Raw genomic sequence first — 25,647 nt, 5'->3', positions numbered from 1 at the left:
TTGTGGAATCGAATCCACGGATCGATTCCTCACTGTTGTTTTCTAATTTTTTTTTTTTTTTTTTTTTTTAGATTGAAGGAACCTTATCTCACCATGACAGCAGGATATATGTCGTAAACCGTGTAATTCTCATAATATGAGACTTTATTTTTAGAAAATTACAATACATCGTTATTCTGTTTGCTTTGCACCTGAAATTAGCAGGGACATGAGTTTATAGCATGAATTGAACAATACATGAAATGTCCAAAATAAATGTGGACCGTTCAGCTGAATAATGAAGTTTACTTTGATTATATATGCTTTGCACAAAATTAACAAACTGTTCACTGAAACAAAATAAACAGAAATTATCAATAACTGATAGAGCACGTGGTTTATCTGTCAATCAGATGCGCTCTCGGCCACAGATCTATTTGTCTATACCCATTACCATTGTCTGAATGTTTGAAAAAAAAAAAGTCTTCTTAGATGGAAATAATATATTAAAACTAATTGGACTTCACTTTAAGCAGCATTGGGGGAGGCGAATTGTTAAAAATAAAAATAATATTTTATCTTTTTGTTATTGTGGCTTTCAGCGATCATAAGGGAGGTGAATGGTGCTTCTCAAACGGAAGGTGGCATCCTAAAATTAAGAAGATCTCAGTGCCGACTCGTTTTCTTTCCGTTTATTTTCGTGAATTTAAATGTTTCCAACCTTAATGCCGTATTTCGACTGATAAGCTCTATATGTTGAACTGAAAAAAGGCTCTGAATGAGGAGTCGATTCACTTTTGGAATAGACTCCCAGCCCTATTTGTTCAAACACACGCACACAAAACTCATTCTTCTGATTTACGATAATCAATGAATTGTCCTCACTACTTGAGTCAATTAAATTAAGACTTTTGTTGAAAATGGTGTAAAAAAAAATTCAAAAAGTATATCTAAATGTATATAAAAATGATATTTCTATGGAAACATAGACTTGCCTTTTTCGTGGTCTCCAACAGTTTGTCACTGACAGTGAAGCTAGTTCTGAGGAAAGCTCGAGAAACTTTTGTTGCTTTGGTATTTTACCTCATATAATGCCAGTCAGACATTCATAAGACTCACAGGGGTCACTGTACGTCCATGTGTCCATGTGTCTTGTCCAATTCAGCAAGTAGATGGCGTCTTCCCTTACCACAGGCGCCTCATCCGTCCAGAAGATAGCTGAGTCACATCTCCACGCGCGCTCACCGAGGACACTTGCGAGGCTGTTTTTCGCGCTCAAACACAATGCTGACGATCACTTTGAAGACCCTCCAGCAGCAGACTTTCAAAGTGGAGATAGACGAGGAGCTGACGGTGAGTGTGCGTGTCTGTGCCCGTGTAAACATGGCAGGGCGCGGGCACAACGCGCTGGGAAACGCCGCGGCCTCCAGCGGCCGCTGCTTGTGGAACGCGCGAGCGGACAGTCGCTGTCATTGTATAATATTGCATTATAACAGGTGACGTCACAGAGCCGCACATTCCAACAGTTGTTGATTTGAAAATAACGGTCGTGTGATTCACTTTAACGGTCTGTTTACATTCTGGTCTTGTGGCAAGCCGTTTTAACATGTTCGTTTAAACTAATTAGTGTTACTTACTTTTATTAATTACATTAATAGTGATTAGTACGTGCTGTCTATTTCACTGATATTGACTATTAAGTATATAGAAGGCTATAGTTAGTCACTAAGGCTTATTCATTACTTGTCACTATTCCACTATTGACTTGTATTGCGTTGTTGTTACTGGTTAAAAATTGCTATTTTTTTGCCACTAAATTATGGGGCTTTGTTAACTATAACCTATACCAAGTTATTGCATGTACCTTTTCTAGTTTTACTATTTATTCAAACCAAATATGTATGTTATACCAGTAGTTACTAGTGTCTATCCCAGCTTTACTAATTTATAATCAATAAATACTAGTATTTATAAATGAAACATTGGTGTGTATGCCAACTGTGACTAGTAGAATTTATTTCCTCAGAGGGCTTTTTCTGCTCTTTTTTTTAAATAATGAAAAGTAAGAATGGGCACTTCGGTGTTTCAGTTAATCTTACTAATTAAAAATGCTACTGACAATTGGAATACACAGTGTATTTGCTAGTTATTATTATTATTTTTTCTATGAATGAATATTAAAACAGCTTGCCATGTTTCTTATTTTCCTAGAATGACAAATCATTACAGATATAGATTGTATTTATGTTAGGAACTATTATTATTTAAAACTTTTTAGTCAGATTCATGTGTCTTGGTTATTTAAATGGATAGTGTCTATAAATGTGTTAATTTGGAATGAGTATTTTAATTCATTTAGGATTTGTTAAAAGAAGTTTTGTTCAGATAATGCAATATCATTCTGACTGTGTTTCTGCAAAGCAATAAGATGAAATAACTTCATAATTCAACATGTGCCCATATGAATCCATATGAATCTATTTCTCTTGAAGATAGTTTGGGAAGCACATGACCATTAGTTGCCTGCTTTCATAATCATACAGTTCATGCGTTTTATTTTGTCCTTGAAAAAGTGAAAACCTTGAGATGCTTCTGATTAAATTCTGTCCTTCTAAATTCAGGTAAAAGCTCTTAAAGAGAAGATAGAGGAAGAAAAGGGGCAAGATGCTTTTCCAGCTGTCGGTCAAAAACTAATCTATTCAGGTCTGTTTCTTCTGACATTTTTATTTATTTCTGTCATTGCAAAGCTTAGGTGTAAACATACCTATTAAGCTCACCAAAATCTACATTGAGACATTTTTAGTGCACAAGATACCGGTTTCAGTACAAGTTATATTAAAATAACAAAATAATTATCTCTCACACGATTATATTACATTTTTGTTATCTTTAAGCTTACTCCTGTTCCCACTAAGCTCCCACTATTTTATTAAAACATTCTTGTTTATTTTAAACAACCGTTTTAAAGAATAGTTATATAATGTCACAAAAAAAATCACAAAAATCACATTGATATTATCTATGAAATTATACTTTTTCTTATTGATGCCACACTGAAGCTGTGTGATTTTCATAGTAGTGCACCAATCATATGAAGTCTTTAAATATTAATTAATAATCTGAGGTCCAAATGGTAGTGAACTTAATAGATACGTTTACCTATATAATTACTGTCAAATTAAACTTTTTGCATGCACCATATCCTTCTTTGGTTTTAAAAAGATGCTTTTTGATTTATAAAAGTTCGTTTTTCTCTGTAAAACACAGGCAAAATTTTGAATGACGATATACCTCTAAAAGAATACAAGATAGATGAGAAGAACTTTGTTGTGGTGATGGTTACAAAGGTAAGGCTGTTTCCTTTTCCACACGTTTCTCTCATTGCCTTCTTCAGAAGATGATTTATGCAAGTTTCAGTCCCACTAATGGCCTTAAAAAATATTGTCCTTCCATAAATTTTCTTTCAAATTTTGGGATGTCACATTAAAAACACGGGATGGGAATGCCAATATGTGCATAAAATCTTAAAATGCACATAAAACAATAACATTATTTTTTTTTTTTTTTTTTTTAGGTGGATAATTTTTTTTATCTGATAAGAAAATGTTTGCATAAACTTCTTTGGAATCTGATTTAAGGGGTGTATACACTTAAAACTTAAAACTTTTTAATGGTTTTGGACATTCATTTGGGGGCCTGAATATGCAAATTCACAGAATCATCTCTGTGTAAATTCCGAAAATGATAATTTATGAAAATGGTGACTTGCATTTGAATTACATGTTCAATGTATTTATAGGCATGCATATGTGTGCAGGTGTGTAGTGTTTTTTTACTAAGTGACACTGCCAACTATTGGCATGGTATGCATATTACTGTGTATTATAAAACGAATAGTTCCAGTCCTTGATTCTGATTGGTTGAGCCACGTTCAAAGCTACACTACAAGTATACACCTTTGTTTACTTCTATGTGTTGCTCGGCAACCACTTTGTTGGAACCACAACTGTTGCTGAGGAACTACATTGTTTGGTGGAAGAATACTGTTTAGAATACTTATATTTACATTTTATTACACTTTATTTGCTCCATTTTATTCTGTAAACCTTATTATGTATATGGAATAACCTTTTTATAAAAGCAATAAGCCCCATGAAGCTGTGGTTTACAATGAATTTATAACCACTAACTAAGCTTCACTTCGTGCCTAACAACGGCCCTTAGCTGTTATAGATTCACTGTAAACCACGACTTCTTGGGGTTATTTCATTTTAGAGGATCTACGTATGTAAACGAGGATCGTTTTGACAATGTTGTCATCTGTGCACAAAATTGTCAAAATCACAAAGGGAAAAACTTTTCAGTTTTTTGTACAATCGTTGTTGTGTAAACATAACCTTAATTAATAAATTCCACAATATGCAACAAAAAACTGATTTGGTATAATTACTTCCAAGAACAGTACTACAAGATTGCGTTCACAAACATCAGACATGCAAGAGAACATGACTGCGATTGTAATTGCGTTCCATCGGCACACAAGTTTATTTTGTAGGAAAAATACCCAAAGTACTGTCGTCAGCCTTGGCAACTTCCATTTTTAATTATACTTCACGCCAGTTTCCCAGGAAGTGACGTTTTTGTTCTCTCAAACACATTTCTTTTATTCACATATGTTAGGGCTGGGAAAGTAAATCCATGCATCATGTTTCGTGGATCGATTCTGAGATAAATACTCAGAATCTGCTTCGTGATTCTCTCTCGAATCGTTTCTGAGGTTAGTTTTTAACAGCAGATGTTACTAGTTATTAACCACACACTCAAAAATGCTCATGAAGAAGAGCGCTTGTGCATTTGATTGAGCAATGTATGTGGTTAAATGTACTTACACTTCGGCTAAATGATGCAAGATTCATGTAAATTAATGTTAATCTAAAGCATGCAGGAAGCTGTTAAAAACTAAGCTCAGAACCAGCTTATTTCCGATAATCTCGGAATCGATCCAGAATTATTTCTCTGTTCGCGATGCATCGATTCATTGTCGCAATCCTAAAAATTGTTTGTGTGTGTGCAAAATTTCAATATTTCAAATAGTTTTATTTGCAGCTTTGGATCGAAAACAGATTTAAAGTTCTTTGGAAGGTTTCTATACTTCTCTGTGCAGTTGTGTTTCTCTTTCTACAGCCAAAATCTGCAGCACCGCCACAAGCTCCTGCTCCCGCACCAGCAGCCGCCGCTACAGTTAGTGCAACCATCGCCGAAACCCCTGCACATCCACCCTCAACTCCTGCTCCCTCCGCAGTGCCTGTATCGACCCCTCCTCCCGCTCCTGTAGAATCAGCAGCGTCAGCGGATCCACCAGTGACACCCGTCACAGCGCCCCCTGCTGCTTCGGAGGATGCTGCAGAAAAGCCTGAGCCTGTTAGCACCACTCCCACTCCGATTTCAGAAGAAGAGAACCAGGCAGCGCAAGAAGAGCAGGCCGTTGCCCAATCAGAGGCTAGGTATGGCCACGCGCACAAACAAAACCGCGCCCAAAAAACAAAATTGCTTAACCAATAGAAAAACACTCAATTTGTTGTGTACTTTGTTCAGTGTTACAGATGAGTTGGGTCTTTTGGAAGCAGCTGCGTCCATATTAGGTACATTTGGTTTACAGTTTTGTTGTAAACCAGGTAAAGGAGAGAAGAACTTGATGTTATCATCTGTCGTTTTGCGTTTCTTTAGTTACAGGTCAAGCGTATGAGAATTTGGTGACGGAAATCATGTCGATGGGTTATGAGAGAGAACAGGTGATCGCCGCCTTGCGAGCCAGTTTCAACAATCCGGACAGAGCCGTGGAGTACCTGCTTATGGTGAGAGTTAGTAATGTAGTTACTATAGTAAAGCTGCAGATGTTTTATTCCCAGAAAATACTGGGAGAACTAATATAACTGGTCTTGCTCGAAGTCAGCATGAAGTGACATTGGCAACCCATTTTGCTTCGTTAATGTGACGCATATTTCTGAGTTATACAGGATCAGGGACTTTTATTGATATTTGCACATTGCAACTCTTTAATGTTTAATGTTTTGTTTGGTAAAATAGCTTATTATGATTGCATCCATTTAAATAACCAAACAATATGCAAAACATATGCAAAAAGCTAATGTGTGTGTGTGTGTTTGCATATTTTTCTCTAATGGTATAAATGACAACAATAGTTATTATAATGATATATATTTATACTAATACTAAAATTTATATATATATATATATATATATATATATATATATATATATATATATATATATATATATATAAGCAGAAATAAAATTGTTTATTTATAATTATTAATTAAATCTTAATTGATTGTAATTACAATTTTAATTAACAGAAATGTATAACTTTTTTTTTTTTAATAAAATATATTGCACCAATTAATTGCTTTCCTAATTAATGTGTATTAATAAAGAAGAAAGGACCTGGAATAGTGCCTGGTTTAAACCACACAATTGATCAGTCACAATTGTTAATGTCCGATGCTCAGGGTATTCCCACAGAATCCGAGCAGCCTCCACAGGAAGTAGTGCAACCCCCCCCAGTGTCGAACCCCACCCCTCCAGCACCACAGCGACCTCAGCCACCACCCGCCACCACCGGTGAGTGACCATGTGTCCACGACGTGTGGAAATAGACGCCCATTTGCCCTGCAGCTGCCACATTCTTGCTAATTCGTTGAAACATTATTTCGGCAGCACAGCTGATGGAGGAGTCTTGAATATTTAAGCTAAGGGGTGCCATTGTCATTCTGTACATTAGGCCAGTGAGAAAGCAATATCTCTATTAAGAATGCCCCCAAATTAGCATTAATGAGTGAATTTGAACGTTGGACTTAAAGGTGATGCATGTAAATTTATTAACGTTTTTGGAACTTAACTTTCATATTGTGTTTGATTTTTAAATGGTTCGAAACACTGGTTAAACTGTTTATTACTTCTTGAAATTTGGTGGGGTTTTCTCATCTTGTGTTATGAATGTGCGTGCAAAGTATCAACACATAGATGTGTTTTGGAAAGGCTGTACACATTTTGGTTGTGTTGGGGTCCAATTGACCCTCATTGGTTTCCGTGCAATTCACCAAAAATAAAAAAACAGCAGAGTTGGGTGAAAAACAGAAAACCTTTTATTGTAGCTTGTCAAAGACTAAAATATAAGATACATGTAAACTTTTTAGATTTATTAATTGGTGGCTAAAACAAAAAGGAAGTGTGAGAAACCCATTTTACCCTCAGAAGGTTTGAGAAACAGACTGAAAAAAACATGGGAAAAAAAAAACAGAAGAAAAATGACAAAACACAACAAAATTATTAAAACAAAAATGTAATGTACTTATTATTAAAAGTAATTTATTATTACTTTTTGTGTTTTTTTTTTTTCAAGTGTTGAGTTTTGACGAATTTCCTGGAAACCATAGACAGCATAAACAGACTAATAATAATAATAATAATAATAAAAAAACAACAACATTAAATTACTAAAACTGTGACCTAAAGTAAAAATGGACAATATAAAACTAAAATCTAAATATATATATATATATATATGTATATATATATATATATATATATATATATATATATATATACAGACGGTAGTTTATCAATGATGTTAAAATAACACTGCCAAAGTTATTATTAATATATAAAAAAAATTAACTGGTATTCGAATTGTTTAAAAATATATATTAATTAGGACTATTTAAATTAATATTTTAACAAATATTAAAGTGTTATCATTAATACTATATGCATAATTAATATAATTATTATGTTGATATTTGGCAAAATTTCGTGAGGATCAACATCAACAGCATAAACAAAAAGTCAACACTTCGAAAACGTTGGCATTATTTTGACTTTCTCATTTGGAGGCACAGAAAATGGTTTTCTTTTCTCTCTCCCACGATGTCGGTGTAGCACTGTCCCGGGCCAGACTCCTCTACAGCTCTTTCTGTTCTGTGTACAGGTGTGGAGTCGGGAGCACCACAGACCTCGGCAAACCCTCTGGAGTTCCTCAGGACCCAGCCTCAGTTCCAGCAGATGCGTCAGATCATCCAGCAGAACCCTGCGCTCCTGCCGGCACTCCTGCAGCAGCTGGGACGGGACAACCCTCAGCTCCTGCAGGTGGGTGGAGCCCAGCAGTGGGCCGCTTCGGTCGGACGTGCGGCGCTGAACGTGCCTTTATTATTCTGTGCAGCAAATCACGCAGCATCAGGAGCGGTTCGTGCAGATGTTGAACGAGCCACAAGCAGGCGAGGCCGGAGCTGCTGAAGCTCCCAGCGCACCACAGACCAACTACATCCAGGTCACGCCGCAGGAGAAGGAGGCCATCGAGAGGGTACGCTAGTAATGCTGTTTCTAATGTAAAATTTAGTTGTACTAGTTTGGTCAGGCTAGAGTCACAGAAATTACAAAAAAAAATATTGAATAATTTTTTTTTCAGTTAATGTTAACCAAATTTTTAAAGCTCCAAATGTGTTAAAGTAAAATAAAATACTAATAAACTTATCTACTTTTATTTAGTTAGCATGAAATGACATTTACAATCAATTTTATTTTACAATTTGACATAATTCAAAGTAAACAGTATAATATATATAATATATATATACACTGTTACTTTGAATTATGTCAAATTGTATATATATATATATATATATACTTATTCAGTTGTTAATACAAACATTTTTAACAAAAACATTAAGATTATTGAGAAAAATATTTAAATAAATATTATTATATTATTAGTTTCTAAACTAAAATATGTATAATTAAGTTATTTTTTGTTGCATTGTAATGGTTTTGTAATTTATGCAAAGTTAGCATAAATTAATCAAATCTCCATATGGACCAGTATCTGTAAATGTTAAACTGCAAAGGTTTGTTGAAATATGAATCCTGCATTTTTTGCGCATCTCTTGCAGCATTTATTTAAAGAAATAAATGATACAATATTTCTTCCATGTTTTAATTTTAATAGCAAATCCCCTTTATTTACCAAAATATAAAATGTGTTTAAATTTCATTAATTAAAAGACAAATTAAATTTGGGTGAAACTTGTTTAATGTTTTTCATAAATATATTTCTTATTTACAATTGTGTTTAACGTTTTTCTATAAGTATAAAGAATGACATTGATTTTATTTTTAGTGCTAAAAAGTGTTTTTTTCTTTTTAATTAGCATATTTTTGTGTTTTGCTTTGGTACCGAAATTGGTACCGAGAACCATGGATTTTCTCTGGTATCGTTACCGCATACTGAAATTTTGGTACCGTGACAACACTAGCTTAATTGATTTACGATAATTAAACAGTCATTCCACACAAAGTGTTTTAACATTTTATAAAATTGTGTTTTGTCTTCTAGTTAAAAGCTCTGGGTTTTCCAGAGGGACTCGTCATCCAAGCCTACTTCGCCTGCGAGAAAAACGAGAACCTCGCCGCGAACTTCCTGCTCCAGCAGAACTTTGATGATGAGTGAACGTTAACCGTTTAGACGCGACGACACTCGAAGGACGGCGACAGAGAGAATGCAAGTGCTAGGCCACATGTTGCGCATGTGTGTGTGAATGTGTATTACAGCGAATAGGACGTCGACTGGTCTTCCATGATGATTTTCATGGAGTTTAAACTGAAGCCATGATGTGATTTTTTTTTTTTTTCAATATATATAAATACATATAAATGGCCGATCCTCCTCGACGAGGTTTCTGTCTGGTTTCTGCTGCTATCTCTGCTGTGTGCGTCGAGTGAAGTTTTATCACAGTTAAAAACCTGCCAAAAAACTCTCAAGGTCATCATTCATTTCTCGCCATTGTTTATCAGTATTAATAATGAGACGTCAAGATGGATGCCAAATTTAATTTGTCGCCACTGAAAACAAGCCTTTGATGGATTGACGTATGTATTTTGAATACGTCGTACCATTTTTGTTGCTGAAAAGATTTTGGGAGACACAGTTGCATCAAATTAAATATGGCATCTACTTATACCATGTTACATAATTTTTAGTGTTTACTTTACTTTCCATGCAAGCCTCTACTGTGTAAAATACAACGTTTATGCAGTGGACTTCACCAAACTACTACTTTATAACTCATCTATTCCCTTAAGCTAAACCATTAATATTATAAATAAACCAAATGTTGGGTATGTTGGTATCTTTAAACCTATTTTTAAAATAAGAACTGTCAATAAAGTCTACAATTATGAGTTATTGGTACAAAACAGCATTGACAGTTAGCTGCCTAACTAGAATTTATTTCCAAGTTTATTTCTGTTATGAAATACGGTAATTTCAACCCAAGATTTAAATTCTGTCATCATTTACTCACCCTCCATGTCTTTCTTCTGTTCAACACAAAAGGAGAAATTTTGAAAAATGTTAGTAACCAAACAGTTAATGGTAGCAAGTAACTTTCATAGTATGGGGGGGGGGATACTATTAAAGTCAATGGCTTTAACCTCAACTGTTTGGATATCAGCTTTCTTAATTTTCGTTTTTTGATGAATTATCACTTTTAACTTTAAAGTTCCCACTAGAACCATTTCAGTATGCAGTAGAAGCCGAATGAGCATTGGTTTTGAATGGAGCCCGAAATGCTGCAACAATCGTAGGTATTTAATGTGGTGAAGCAACTGAATGCATTTGAGTGTCTCTTCGGGAATTGAAAACATCATTAAAATATGCATTGTAATTTGAATATTTGTACATATTCTAGTGAAGGAGAAAACCGTGTTGTCTTGGTCTCTGTTGCACACTTAAGACAGTGCCAAACATAATTAGAAACTGGAAATAGATGAGTGGGCTGCAATGCTTAAAGTGGATGCAGAATGCATATATTTTTATATAGGTGATGTGTCCTGCTCCTATAGTTTTGAGTTAAAATGCTTTTATCGAGGACATTGAAAAATCTATAGGGGTTCTGACAGGTACAGGCAAAACTAAGCGCCCTGTTTACACTAGTTGATGCAGTTTTGGATTTTCATTTCAGCATTTTATATTGTTTCTATCGTCTTGGGGGATTTGATGTGTGGAGAAAGTAAACATGGAGGAGTTTGGTCTTAAATGCATCAGCACAAAAGTGTTTGCCGAGTGGTTTATGAATGTATTGTTTCAGTGGTGTGTGAAATAAATTGCTTTTAAAAAGCTTAATTGAAATCTTCAATAATGGATCTGGTTTCATTCATTAGTAGTACTCACTCCATAATCAGACAGCCCATATGCTTCTACAACCCAAAATTAAGAGATTCCTATATATTTTTCACAGTATTTACATTGTTCTTGAATTGTGATTACCACAAAAACCATGATAACCCAATTTAAAAAATGTTGTGTAGTAAGTAAGTGTAAGTTCACATCTTCTGCTCATTCCTAAAATATAAACAAGACCAATACTTCTGGTATTTTAATGAACAAATGGAAGTGAATGGAAATATTTACATTTGTAGATTCAACAACAATAATAACAACTGATTCAATCTAAAGATGTGGAGTTGTGGTTAAAAGAAATTATTATATACAGAATTTAATAGTAACCATTATTTACATATAGTGTTTGCAAATCTGAGCAAGATCAAATAACAATGCAAGTTAATAAAATAAAATAAAAACACTGAAATACACAGTGGATTATTGTTATTATTAAGTATTGTATATCTTAAGCTATATAGATATATGCCACAAAAAAGCTCATTAGCATTTCTAAAAATAATATACTCTTTACATGGGTGAAGATGTTCAGCTGTCCAACTTGTGGTATTGACTTGTTATATCTTAGGTATATACACATTACAAGCCTTGATGTTTCGATAGATGCAAGCATTTAAGTATATAACTCAACTATCCTGGGTAGAAATATTTACCAAACCCTTTTGTGTGCTTTTTGAAATTGGGTCTCTCTAGAACTTTAACTGGGATATTTTTAGCTATTTGCTCACCGACCCCATTCCCATGGAGAGTGAGTGACAGGCTAGAGCAAGGATATAATTGTCACATGACACGCTTCAGCAGAGAAGTGAGTGTTGGGAGGGGGAGTGCACAATCATGGCTTGTGCAAAGCAAGACATAGTTACCTATGACCAGAGCTCAGGAGCTGAGAAAAACGTAGCTGAGGAGGATCAGGATACTATCAATGTCGCTCCTGACACAGTACTCCAGGTGGAGGGGGAGATGTTCTTTGTGAACCGCGAGTATTTGGCCCAGCTGAGTCCCTACTTCCGAGCCTTGTTTTTTGGCGGTGGTCGTGAGAGCACTAAGAAGCACATTGAGATTAAAGGAGTTGGACTGCGGCAGTTTCAGGCTCTAATGGAGTTCACAAAGAACTTGAAGCTGAAATTAGACTGCAAGAATGTCCTGGAAATTCTGGAGGCTGCTGACTTCCTCCAGTTGGACAGGGCTCGGTTACTCTGCTGCAAGTTCTTGGAAAGGCAATTGCATCTTAGTAACTGCTTGGGAATGATGGCCTATGCTTGGCAGCTTGGCTGTCTGGACCTCTACGCGGCAGCAAGGGATGTCGTCTTGACCCACCTACCTGCCTTAGCCTCCGAGCAAGACTTTATGTTCCTTCCGAAGGAAAGCATTGCTGACCTCCTTGCTAGTGACAACTTAAGCATTCCCAAAGAAGACCTAGCTCTTGATGTGGCCCTTCGCTGGGCAACATTTGACCCAAGTCGGGAAGAGGACTTCATGGAACTGGTGGGTCTGGTCAGACCAGAGTGCTTAAGTCTTCCCTACATTACTGATCTTCTGTCCAAGATAAACAGTTCAGACCCACGTGCCAAGCTCATTTGTAGACTGAACGATAACTTGCCCAGCAGTTGGACTATGGGCAGGTCCATGCCTAGAGCCCGCTCAAGAGAAACTCTGTTTGTTCTTGGGGGACCGCATGAGCAAGAAACACAGTTGCTGTATCAGTTTCACCCCTACAGTGGAAGATGGCAATCCCATCCTTCGTTACAAAAGAAGTGTCTCACACAGTACTCTGTGGCTGCACTAGGTAACGACCTCAGCTGATCCTAAATATTTTAACCCAACCACAAGTTGTTAGCATAATAACCTACCTGGATCATGCTGGATCAGGTGTTGCATGCCCTTTCCAAAATTAAACTTTTAAGTCAGAGGAGTGCTGAATCCTGTTTCTGGAGATCTACCTTCAGTTCTCCAATATATCAAATTTTCTGGAAATCTTAATGAGCTAGTTCAGGTGTGTTTGATAAGGATTGGAGCTGAACCTTGCATGAACATAGATCTCAAGAATCAGAATTGGGGCATTTTGCTTTCATTGTCTTATTGTCCACACCATCTAAAACATTATTTCTTGCTCTAAGGGGAAAACATAGTAGTGACTGGAGGCTACTTCCGGGACGTGTTATGGTATAGTGTGGACTGGGTGAGCATTTATGAGCATGGCGATAAGCGATGGGTGGACGGCCCGGCGATGAAGAAGTCCAGGCACAGCCACTGCTCAGCATCTCTGGAGTTCCAGGTGTTTGTGTTTGGCGGTAGTATGGATGAGGGACCTGTGGCCGACGTAGAAAGGCTGGTTTTGGGAGCCAAGGAATGGGACACCGTAAGCCCCATGGTGCGGGCTGTGGAAAGGGCGGCCACTGTCACTTTGGGGACTAGTATTTATGTGGCCTGTGGTCTAGATGAGAATGGTGATGTTTACAGTGGGATTCAGAGGTACAAGCCAGAGGTTGATCAATGGGACGTGGTATCCTATTCTCCGTTTCCACGGTGAGTAAACTCAGTTGTGTCCAACTTGTTAGAAATGGTCCTCATGGGAGAACACAAGATCCTGGGGGCATGGTTGGATCCAAATCCAACTCCTCCCACCTTATGTATACCTAAACCTACCTGCCTCCACCTTCTGATCCCTAAACCCACCCATCTCCTCTCCTAAACCTACAAATCTCCACCCCCTAGATTCGGATCCAACCACGCCCCCTAAATCTAGTGTTCTGCATTGAGGGGATACTGACTTGTAATGAGCCAGGCTTGATCAACTCTGGCCCTCAAGGTTCACTGCCCTGCAGATTTTAGCTCCCACCTCAATCAAATACATAAAGTCTAAGCAAAGATTGTAGACAGGTGTGATTGGCTCTTGAGTTTAGCTCCAACCCTAATTAGAGTTGCCCATCTTTACAAGGCAATTCTCTCCACAGATGCCACCACAAATAGTCTTTTTTTTTTGCACACTTTGGGAAACCCAAGTAAGATCTTGTCGGATACACGTGTACTTCTTTTACAGTTATGACCTTCTTGCAACTGAGCTCAATGGTGCCCTCTATCTGCTGGGAGGACAGGCTCTACGTTTAGACATCGACACAGACGAGTGGACCGTTCTTCACGAGGACTGTCTGGACAACAAATTCTTCACAGGCTGTGCCACTGTGAACGGGCAGATTTACATACTGAGTGAGAGGAAGATAAACAAAACATACCCAAACATGATTTTACTAGACCCTTACACTGACACTTGCTTGGAAATTAATGATAAAATACCCTGTCCTGTCCCCATAAGAGGTTGTGTCACAATGCATGTCAGTCTTTTTTAAAGCCATAATGCCAAAACTATTCTTTCAAAGTAGTAAACCAATGCAAAAACATTTTGTTGAGTAAAGTTGAGTATAATCATATTCTAAAACACTTTTATTGTTATTCAAAAGGTCACCGAAAAAAAATAGCGGACGAGAAGCATGTATGCAACATTACCAGTACTGAAGATTACAAGAATATATTCCTCTTCTGTCATTGTTACAAGATATATAACAACTACAAAATGTTGCATTAACAAACTCAGAACATGGTAAATCCCAATAAAAAGAGGGAAATTCATACAAAAACAATCACAGGTCTTTTATATGTTAAACAGTGTAAGACAGACGCACAGCTTTTGAATGAAAGATCAGTTATGGCTACTGTGCAAATAAACTTTCCAGCTTCATCTAGAACAACGAAAAAAACTTTGCCTTTAGCCCTTGGAGCAGAGTCAGTATTCAAGAAATCAAGGGGCTTACATAGTTGCCCTCAAATTTAACTACCCCCTTTGACTTTAAAGATTTCGAGGCACATGCTCCGGTGAGAAATCATCTGAATGATTTCAATGCGCCATCTTATAAAACACAACAAGCTCCAAAAGCTCCTTGCAACAAAATCTTACATTAGTAGAATCACAAAAACAAGTGGACCTGATGGCGCAGTAAGTTTCTCCTAAAGGTCAACCATTGCCCATTTTGATACAAATAGTAAAATTACATCTAAATGTTGCAGCAAATTAGTAAATTAACTTTAACAACACTTCAACAATTAATACTTAAAATGTCTGTTTATAAAAAAAAAAAACAGGTTTGTACTTACGTTAAAAAAGAAATTAAGTTATAGTGCTACTACTCAACCAATGCACTATAATTAATTAGACTAACTTTAAACAAATTAAAGTTTAACCTATTTAAGATACTCCAATGGTAATGTAATAATGCAAACAAGTAGTATTTTTTGTTTTACGCAATATACTGACTACGCGTTATGTTTTCACGCAACCAAAACACCAGCGGTCTGAAATTACAGTAGGACCTTGACAAACAAGGTAAGCCAAGAAAGTTGAAGATGATTTAACACGTTTATCTGGCTTTCGGAGTTTTACTATTCATTTTTCGCCTCTGATTTGTTAAATTGTTCAGAACACAGTTATTGGCTAACGATGCCAATTTTGTGTTAAAAGCACCCTTTTTTTGCTCCCAGGTGTGTTCTTCTTCTCCACCTTCTTCTTCTTCTTCTTCATCAGCTTCACTCTCTTCATCGCTCCGTTCATCGCGTTCCACCTTAAAAACACGTTTTAGTTGTTTTTTTTTTACTTATATATAAATAGGGGATAACCTCATAAATAACGTAAGATACTCACTTTGCCTAAAAAGATAAATTTGTGGACCATTCGAAGAATCAACCAAGCCCAGAAGACGTGCAGAGCTTGCAAAACCAGCAACAGGCCATTTAAGAAATAATAACCAGGGTACGGAGGAAAGACGTCCAACGAATCCACCACCGCTGTGTAGACGATTCTGGAAATGAACCAAAATACAGTTCGTAAATCTTCACCTGAATGTCTTAGATTTGAAAAGAACATTCATAAATCATTTGAAATCGGCATTAAATTAAGTTATTACCTGTATGGAAAAACCACGAGGCGAGTTACCAGGAATACAGCGGCGAAAACGACAAACAAGGCATCGCAGGTCTTTCTCCATCCAGCATAATTGAACATCTTGGCAGACTGCAAATCAAGCAAAAACAAAACATCAGTCATTCTTTATATATTGACGTGTATATGGCAAAGAACATTAAACAACTTCCAAAATAAATTCCACAAGAAACTGTCAGAATCACGTTTTTCAGCATTTATGTTAAAAACTTCTGCAATGAAGACTGTTTATCTTTGCGTGGACTTTGCGAATGAACAAAGATAGCAAACCATTAAATTGTTTTATTAGTATTAAAACTATTTATTGAAGGAATCATCGCCATTTTTCTTCCATGTTTTAATTTTAACAATAATACTCTACTGTGCAGCACTTTGTTTGCCAAAAAAAGTTTAAATTAAATTTTATCAAAGGATACATTTAATTAATATTTTATGCCATCATTCACCAGAAAAAATGGAAAATGGAAAACAAAATTTGAAAAAATTCTGTATATTTTATTGTAAAAACTTAATAAACAATGTTAAAAAAATAAACAGTATTTGAGAAAAAAAAATTATGTATTTAATTGGGCCCTAAAAATTTACATTTAGTTAAATTGTTATTAAATTATGTATAGTTTTATTCATTACAAAAATTTTATTTAACCATTAAAACATAGTCTAAAAATATTAAAATAAAACATTTAAATTTAGTAATTTTGTCTATGCTTTTATCCAAAGCAACTTACAATTGGGAAATACTTCTTATTAAAGAGCCAAACAGACACAGGAAGTGCTCGTAACACCAAGTTCTAGGTATTGTTTTAATAAGTACAAGGTAGAAAGAGAAGGAATAAATAAAGAGAAAGACAACATTTTGTATTACATTTTTTTATTATAATTTATAATTCAATAAAAAGAAAGATTTTTAAGGAAAAAAAAGGAAAAATAAATCAGAATTTTAAGTCATAAGGCCCTACATCAGTATGAATCCAGAGGTCATGATGTCATAACAGAAGCTCACCGACTGGCCAATCAGATTCTGAGATTTACCTCCAACAGGAAGTCAGCAGAGTCGTGGACGAGCATCACCAGGGTTCCCACGCGCACATAGTTCGCACAGTACGAGAAAGCAATGAGGAAAATGGTGGCGATGTGGTGAATGATTTGCTCTTTGAAGTCCTACACAACCGAAACAAACACACAAGCGCAGTTTATGAATGAAAAGACCTTTCAAAAGAAATATAATGTTGAAGGACACTTACTTTGCGCTTTATGTCCACTGATACGCAGAGCAGAAGCGAGAGATAGAAGGCTAACTCCACGATGTAATACCAGAACTGAGCTTCTGTTACGGCCTGCAGATGAAATCACACATAACGAGATCTACAAGAGCACATTTTGTGTCTCTTTTTCATATTCAAACAAGTGAAAGGTTAAAAGGTTTAAGTGTGTAGTATGTTTCTGGCTCTTGTGAGATAGTCTGGGCTGTTTTGATCCGATCGTGGGGTGCAGCGCTCACTAGTTCCTCTGATTTCTGCCTAATCTCAAGTTCCTGGGATTGTTCAGCAGGAAGTCAGTGTGTGGAGAGCCGTTTGTTACGGACCTGTCTTGGGTATCCACGCCAGCATTCCCGATGATCCCAAAACCACGGAGTCTGAAAAACAAAAATGACGTGAAAAAAAATAATAATAATAATTTATTACAGGTATGTCTTTTAATGTACAAGTTATGATGATTTTTTTTTACTTGGGGTAACTTGCACCAATTTATTTTTGCATTATATGATTATAAATTTGTATGTATTCAGTGTATAAGATATTTAATAAAACAAAAATATTATCAAATACTTCGTTTTTATTTTGGAGTAACATGCACCATTTTTTTAAAATACAGGGATCCTTATTTTGGTGCATGCAGAAAATCTATTTTTATAATTTTTGTATTAATTTTAATATATATCTAAATGTTTTACCTAAAATAAAATAAACATTTAAGCAAAAATAAATAAATATATATATATATATATATATATATATATATATATATATATTATATATATATATATATATATATATATATATATAATAATACAAAAAATAATATATTATATATATATATATATATATATTTTACTTTGGAGTAACAGGCAAAGTATAAATATAGGACTGCAAATCTATAGTTATTAAATGTATTAGATTTTAAGAATTAAATCAAATCTACTTTTATTGAATTATTTTATCTCTATAAATAATTGAGAATATAAACAAATATTTTATCTCTATAAATAATTGAGTATATAAAAAACAGAATATATATATATTATTATTATTATACATTTTATTATTATCTATTATTACCAAATATATATATATATATATATATATATATATATATATATATATATATATATATATATATATATATATATATATATATATTTGTTTAAGTAAAAATCATTAAAACATCATTAAAAGACAACATTTTTGTGTGTATTAAATATATTAGATAATATAATATATATTAATATTAAATATTAAAATATATTTTAAAATGTATAAAAATATTTTAATTATAATTTCATTTTTTTATGTTTTATTATGTTTTAAATGTTTTATATAAAATAAATATTTAAGCCAAAAATGATATCAAACAAATATTATTATTATTATTATTATTATGAAAAATAATATTAAATTAAATTCTAAAACCATTTTCTGAAATCATCAGGCACAAATAGGACTATTTTTCTGAGAGCATCTCAGTCTGTGATGACATTTACACTGGGTCTGGAGAGATTCACCTGAACGAGTGAGACGAGAGCAGCTGAGAAGGCCACCAGATAAAACACAAACCTCCACCTGAGGAGCCACACAGAGGAGCCGTGTTAAACACACACAGACGGTTTATTTCGAGCAGACTTCAGAAGCAGAAGACGTGTCAGCTTACGAGGCCTCACAGAACTTCCTGGTGCTGCTGGGACGGTCCTGGTTTCGACGGTGACGCAGCCAGCTCTGGATCTGATGCTGAGAGAGTCCACAGAGCTTCTCCAGAACCAGCAGATCGTTCTGAACACACACATAAAATATATTATGTTCTATGATTTCAAAACATCAAAACATTATATGCATGTATATAAAATATATTAAAATAATGTAAATATAAATTATAAAAAAAACCTATAACATAATATTAATACGCATTGGTAGTGTTAGATATAATAAAATATAATAATTATATAATATTAATATTATGTTAGTTATTAAATGATACATATTAATAATATTTATAAACAAATAACATTTATTAACAATTATTTTAAAACTATAATAAATGATTATTATTATTTCATAAATGTTGAATATATTAATGATACTAATGATGATGTCTGTTTTTTTTTTCATTATAGGATCACTAATTATTATTATTATTATTATTATTGTTATTATTATGTAATATTACCAAATTATTATTATTATTTAAATAACAAGTACCAATTATTGTTAATAAAAACACAAATTTTTGTGTATTAAATATATTAGATAATATTAATATTAAATATTTAGACAATATTAAAATACATTTTAAAAAGTATAATAAAATAAACCAATAATACAATTTATAATAAAAAAAAATACTTTAAAACTATAATAAATGATTATTATTATTTTATAATAATGTGCCATGATGCCTTCTAAGATACCTAATTTTAGACAAAATGTAAATCAGCATTGCATGTATAATTCAGAGAAAACACAATCCCAGAATTCATTGCAATGAATAATAATAAAACTAAAATGCCTAAAGATGATATTTTGTTTAATACTGAAAAGAGCAGATAAAAACAGTCCCGTTTCCTTCTAGATGTGCCTCTGTCTCCAGTATTTGTGCTCAGCAGCTGTACGTGATGATGTTGTGTCTCTCACCTGAGACGGCTGCTGCTTCTTCTGCAGGTAAAACACCTCCAGCTTCGGGACGGGTGTGACCCGCAGACGAACCCTGTCCCGGACGCCCAGACACCGGCTGAGCGGCAGCGCCACAACCCTGCCACACACACACACACACACACACACACACACACACACACTCCAGGGCGTGACACACAAGCATCTGACCGAAACCCGATGCCGTCTGTAACACAAGATCTTTAATCAAGCATGGCATGCTGTAGAGCGAGATGTGGGCGGCATCTGATGAGTAAACATCAAGAAAGAGCGGGATCTCGCCTCAGGAGCGACGGGACAAACAGCTGGCGTCGTGAGTCGCACCCTTTCTGTCTTATACTGTATATACAGCAGGTCTGCACTTGACTCGCTCGTCCGGACCGGCAAAACAACCTCACAACTCTGAGATAGAAATGTGAATGGTCTGTCAAGATCACATAATCAACAGAAGTAAGGAAGGAATCGATATGATACGTGACGAGAGGTGTGTTGATACACATAATGCTGAAGAGCTCCGCCCACAGTCAATCTCATTGGCCCAAAATAGTGCTTGTCATAACTGTGCATTAAATAATAATCATCTTTATGTCTTTGTGTAATGTTTACACAGACGTTTCCAGTCTATTGCATCACACTGCACCTGCTTAAAAAAATAATTCTCATTACTTTAATGCAAAAAAAGTTTTTTTAATAATTATTTTATTTATTGTCTTAATAATAAGAATAATAAAAATACTTTTTAAAATATTAATAATATTATAATATCTGTTAAGATTATATTTTTATATTGTAATATACTGTAATATAATATAATAAACAGAGCACTGAACAAAAAACAAAAAAAAAACAATAAATAAATAAAAAAAACAATTCAAACAAAAATGCTGAATTTAAACGTATTCATTTGTTTGGTAAATTAATGATTATAAAAAAAAAAATCATAATTAGCTATTTAGGTTTAAAGTTAATAACATTTATAAAAAGTTATTTGATTATTTAATATATTTAAATATAACGTTTAATATACCATTTTTACTACTATATACTATTAAGCTATTTTATATTATTAGTATATTAATGTATGATCATCTTATAAAAAATACATATATATTTGTATGAATATATATATATATATATATACATACACACACAAACACAAACACACAATATAATATAATATAATATAATAATGTTCTAAATTGCATTTATTTTGTTTCTTTTTTAGAAAGAACTTGGGTTATTTTGAGAAAATATAAATTAAATGAACGATTTTGATTTGAAACAAATACTTCTTAGTGGTATTTGCACATGAAAAATAAACACAAAAAAACAAACAGTTCTTTAGTAGAAAAAATAAACAAGTCCAATGAGGATCCAGTCGCTGCGAAAAGATAATGGCGACGGTGTAAAAATAGCAGCATGCACCTGTGGTTTTGGTTACATGGAAATATTGACAACGAAACCATGAGAAAACAATACTCCACTTTAATTCGGTCCGAACTGACACACTAAACTTCGGCCTGATGTCCTCATTTCAATCATTCAAAGATTAACTGTTGAATAATACATTGTAGTTAATGTTAGAAAGCATTCTAAGTGCACTAGAGAGAAAACCAAATAGCTACCCAATCCGCTAGTGTTTACAGTAATGATACACTACTGATCAGAGTTTGCACCTGTTTGTTTTAAAATTCACTTACAATATGAATATAGATGTAGTATTGATATGTACCTTTCAAAAACAAACCGCAGTGCGATGAAACTCAGGGCCAAGGGCAGAGAGATGAGCAGGTCGCGGGGTACGGGAAAACGACTTCCATCCGCCGTTCCTTCAGCGATGTCTTTCCATGTAACGCCAGGAGGAAGCCAGAAATCCTGCCGCCAAATCCACTGGTTCACAAGTTCCTCTAATCTAGACACCAAAAGAGAGAGTTAGAGAAGGCTATACTAGGTTATTACAGCATACAAACCATCTAAAGATACAATTCGGTCCGCAGTAGATGGAACAACAAACTCTCATAATAATAACATATTCCAGAATTTTCCATTTTGGCTGAACTACTGCTTTAAAATAACACAATGCACTGAAAGGTGAGTTCAAATAAAATAAAAAGAACAAATATTTATAGAAATGTGTCTTCTAATGAGTGGCTAAGGCAGCGAAGGGGTTAAAAGCCTACAACGTTTTGACTCCGCAGCGATTAGCGATCGCCGTTTTCAAGCTGATGTTTACAACAAATCAGATAAATCCAACTAAAATCTGACTAAAAGTATTGTAAATTTGAGTACTTCTTACGTTAGAAATACAGCACTCTGACAGGGGATTTTATTTAGAACATAAAATAGACAATATTATCAGGAACGTGTTTTCTTACAGGGTTAAACGGCCGTCGTGACGTCATGACTCCTCAAGATTAGCTATGTGTGTTTTCAGAATGAGTATCTAACGAGCTGGCAATAAAACTATGCATAGACGCCACATATTAGTCGTAAAAAATGTAAACAAACAAATTCCATCATTAATCTAGAAAAAAAAAATTTAATATATATATATATATATATATATATATATATATATATATATATATATATATATATATATATATATGCATTTAAGCTCAGGTGAGCTTAAATAAACTAAACTAAACCGATATTGTCCTAAATGTGTTTTTAAATAAATAAATAAAATAAAAAATACATTTAGGCCAGTTAGAAAGGGTTAACAGGCCTGACGTCGATTGTTTTCAGGCAGAATACAACAAACCTGACTAAATCGCAAAAAAATTATGAATAGATGCCGTATAGCAAACCCAGCTCGATGAAGTCAGAAATAGACAAATTCATTACCGTGATTTAATAATAACGTTCAATACATTACGTTATAAGGGGAAAAAATACGAAAAAACACCATCCACCTCAAAATTATTGAGTAATTACCAAATTATGTCAGCGATTAATGACTGTACAGTAATATGTACATACACGATTGTTTTTTTATAATGTACCTGTCCATGCTTCAGTGATGGAGAAGCGGTGGTGGATATCGTTTAAAGCAGGACACAGGGCCTCTTCTTCCCGTCTTTCCGTGTTCTAGTCCCGTTCTTCGCTATTAACAGCATCCAGCCTCACGAACGCTCGAAATCAGAATGAAAACAAACGCGAATGTTCGAAGGAATGCGATGACGACATCAGCTGGATCACATCCACCACATCAGCCTCAGGTTGCGAGTCTTTCATGTGCTGCTTTCATGAAACTATCCCAGAAAAACGGAGGACTTCAGCAGCAGCATCTACGTTTTCTCTCCATCAGGAAACATGTTGTAAGGTGCTTCTCCACAAACCTCTATAGACGCCCCCTATTGACCATGAACATACAACTCTATCTATCTATCTATCTATCTATCTATCTATCTATCTATCTATCTATCTATCTATGTGTATTAAACATTAAGAATTCGATTTATGCGTTTGAAAAACACAACCGGGATTATGCATTCATTACTTTGAAATCAAAAGTCTCAGTGCACATATTACTTTCCCCTTTTCCTGTTGTATGTTTTTGCCAAGTAAAATGCCTGACAGGTGTTTAGAAGTTCTGCCAAGGAGAAGGTTGCTCGTCGTCGTCAGTCCTGTCTTTCTGGCTCCTTAACAACGCATCTACTGTTTGTTATTCAATCAACGGGGATATTAAATGGAAGAAAACAAACCTTATGTTTATTGATTGTTTTTCACCATCTCTGCAGTTCTAAACGTGGGGTGTCCTGGCTGGTTGCTAGGTTGTCCTGGGTGGTTGTTAGGGTATTGCTAGATTGTTGTAGCTTTATAATTTTTTTAGCTGTTTATATCTCACTTCATCATTGGACATTTTATTATTTCAGTATGCTGTGCTTTATCGGTTTCATAAATAAATTTGCTTACTTTGCACAGTAAATGAATCATGTTCCTGGAACAATATTCCAATCAACCAATCAGAATTAAGAGATAACTTCAGGAAATATCTGTTTTAGGATACAATCAGGGTTATGTGCTTCTACACCCAGGGGCACATCTACCGGGGTGGCATAGGGTGGCAAATGCCACCCTAAAAGAAAGCCTTGCCACCCCTGCTGCCACCCCAGTTGGCAGCAACGAATTAAAGGTTATGGCCAATTTGAAAATTTACGAGCGCGAATCTTTCGTGATTCGTGATCCCACTCCGAACTGCCGAACTGACTCAAATGATTCGCGAAACCGCTTTGAACTCCCGAACTGACTCAAATGATTCGCGAACCCACTACGAACTCTCGAATTGATTCAAATGATCCCCGAATCCGCTCCGAACTCCCGAACTGATTCAAATGATTTTGCGATCCCCAAACTGACTCAAAAAATTCGCGAACCCGCTCCGAACTCCCGATCTGACTCAAATGATTCGCTATCCCGCTCCGAACTCCCAAACTGACTCAAATGATTCGCGATCCCCATAACTGACTCAAATGATTCGCGATCCCGCTACGAACTCCCGAACTGATTCAAATGATTCGCGATTCCCATAACTGACTCAAATGATTCGCGATCCCGCTACGAACTCCCGAACTGATTCAAATGATTCGTGATTCCCATAACTGACTCAAATGATTCGCGATCCCGCTCCGAACTCCCAAACTGACTCAAATGATTCGCGATCCCGCTACGAACTCCCGAACTGATTCAAATGATTCGCGATCCCGCTACGAACTCCCGAACTGATTCAAATGATTCGCGATCCTCAAACTGACTCAATTGATTCGCGATCCCACTCCGAACTCCTGAACTGACTCAAATGATTTGCGAACCCGATCCGAACTCTGGCATATATTCAGATATAAATGTAATTTAATTTTCAAACATTGCACCTGTCAAACATAGTCTATTTTGCTGTCAATACTGTTGACGGTGTCCTTTATCAGTAGGCTTTATATTTATGCTCAACATGAAGTATAGATATTGTCATCGTGAAGACTAGATCCTGGTCTGTCGGTGGCCTCCCTCTATGTCACCTACAGTAGCAGCAGCGCGCCAGCGCGTGTCAGGCACGATTCTGGTGTGTAAAGACCATAGACTGTATAAAAACATAGAAAACGCGAAGCAGCCGTGTATGCTATACTTCAAGTAGGCTTAATAGCTAATAATAATAGTTAATTAAAAAACACAGAAACTCTGGTTACAACCCACCAAAATAAAAGTTTGGTCTAACTCAAAGAAATTATGTAAGACATTGCTTAGTAAAATATACTTAAAAAAATATACTAAAACATTATTTTAAAGGAATATCACACAAGTTTTCATAGAAGTTTTAATTTAAACTTGTCAATACAATAACACCATATTTTTAAAAACTATTTCTAAAAGTACATTTGTATTTGGGCCTATAATGTTTATTTATTTATATTATTGTCAGCTAATAAAACCTATGATTCAGAGACCATATTCATAATATAACATCTAAGGCTAAATGCAGCTCTTGACGGGTTGAGTTAGAT

At 35.0% G+C, this 25,647-nt stretch overlaps 3 protein-coding genes across 3 annotated transcripts; 2 read left to right on the top strand and 1 right to left on the bottom strand.

The window, feature by feature from the left end:
* Positions 1 to 985: 985 nt before the first annotated feature.
* On the top strand, positions 986 to 11,189 carry LOC113099088 (UV excision repair protein RAD23 homolog B-like). Its single transcript, XM_026264164.1, has 10 exons — positions 986 to 1,332; positions 2,601 to 2,682; positions 3,247 to 3,326; positions 5,164 to 5,483; positions 5,575 to 5,621; positions 5,707 to 5,834; positions 6,510 to 6,621; positions 7,988 to 8,145; positions 8,219 to 8,359; positions 9,389 to 11,189. Exons 1-10 carry the CDS (start codon positions 1,264 to 1,266, stop codon positions 9,500 to 9,502), a joined length of 1,251 nt encoding a protein of 416 aa, XP_026119949.1. The 5' UTR covers positions 986 to 1,263; the 3' UTR covers positions 9,503 to 11,189.
* A 266-nt stretch (positions 11,190 to 11,455) lies between these two features.
* Positions 11,456 to 14,604, top strand: LOC113099084 (kelch-like protein 23). The gene is made up of 3 exons (XM_026264161.1): positions 11,456 to 13,019; positions 13,351 to 13,759; positions 14,274 to 14,604. Exons 1-3 carry the CDS (start codon positions 12,068 to 12,070, stop codon positions 14,578 to 14,580), a joined length of 1,668 nt encoding a protein of 555 aa, XP_026119946.1. The 5' UTR covers positions 11,456 to 12,067; the 3' UTR covers positions 14,581 to 14,604.
* A 52-nt stretch (positions 14,605 to 14,656) lies between these two features.
* On the bottom strand, positions 14,657 to 23,516 carry LOC113099083 (ceramide synthase 2-like). Its single transcript, XM_026264160.1, has 11 exons — positions 23,152 to 23,516; positions 21,879 to 22,058; positions 20,129 to 20,246; positions 19,152 to 19,270; positions 19,006 to 19,063; positions 17,809 to 17,859; positions 17,468 to 17,560; positions 17,256 to 17,384; positions 16,189 to 16,295; positions 15,927 to 16,083; positions 14,657 to 15,846 (listed from the first exon to the last, which is right to left on the bottom strand). The coding sequence occupies exons 1-11, from the start codon at positions 23,157 to 23,159 to the stop codon at positions 15,646 to 15,648; spliced, it is 1,221 nt and encodes a 406-aa protein (XP_026119945.1). The 5' UTR covers positions 23,160 to 23,516; the 3' UTR covers positions 14,657 to 15,645.
* Between the last annotated feature and the right edge of the window lie 2,131 nt (positions 23,517 to 25,647).

Source organism: Carassius auratus, unplaced genomic scaffold (genome assembly GCF_003368295.1).
Source record: "Carassius auratus strain Wakin unplaced genomic scaffold, ASM336829v1 scaf_tig00216860, whole genome shotgun sequence".
Taxonomy (NCBI): Eukaryota; Metazoa; Chordata; class Actinopteri; order Cypriniformes; family Cyprinidae; genus Carassius; species Carassius auratus.
The sequence above is the reverse complement of the archived record's forward strand: the minus strand, read 5'-3'. Positions and strand labels throughout refer to the sequence as shown.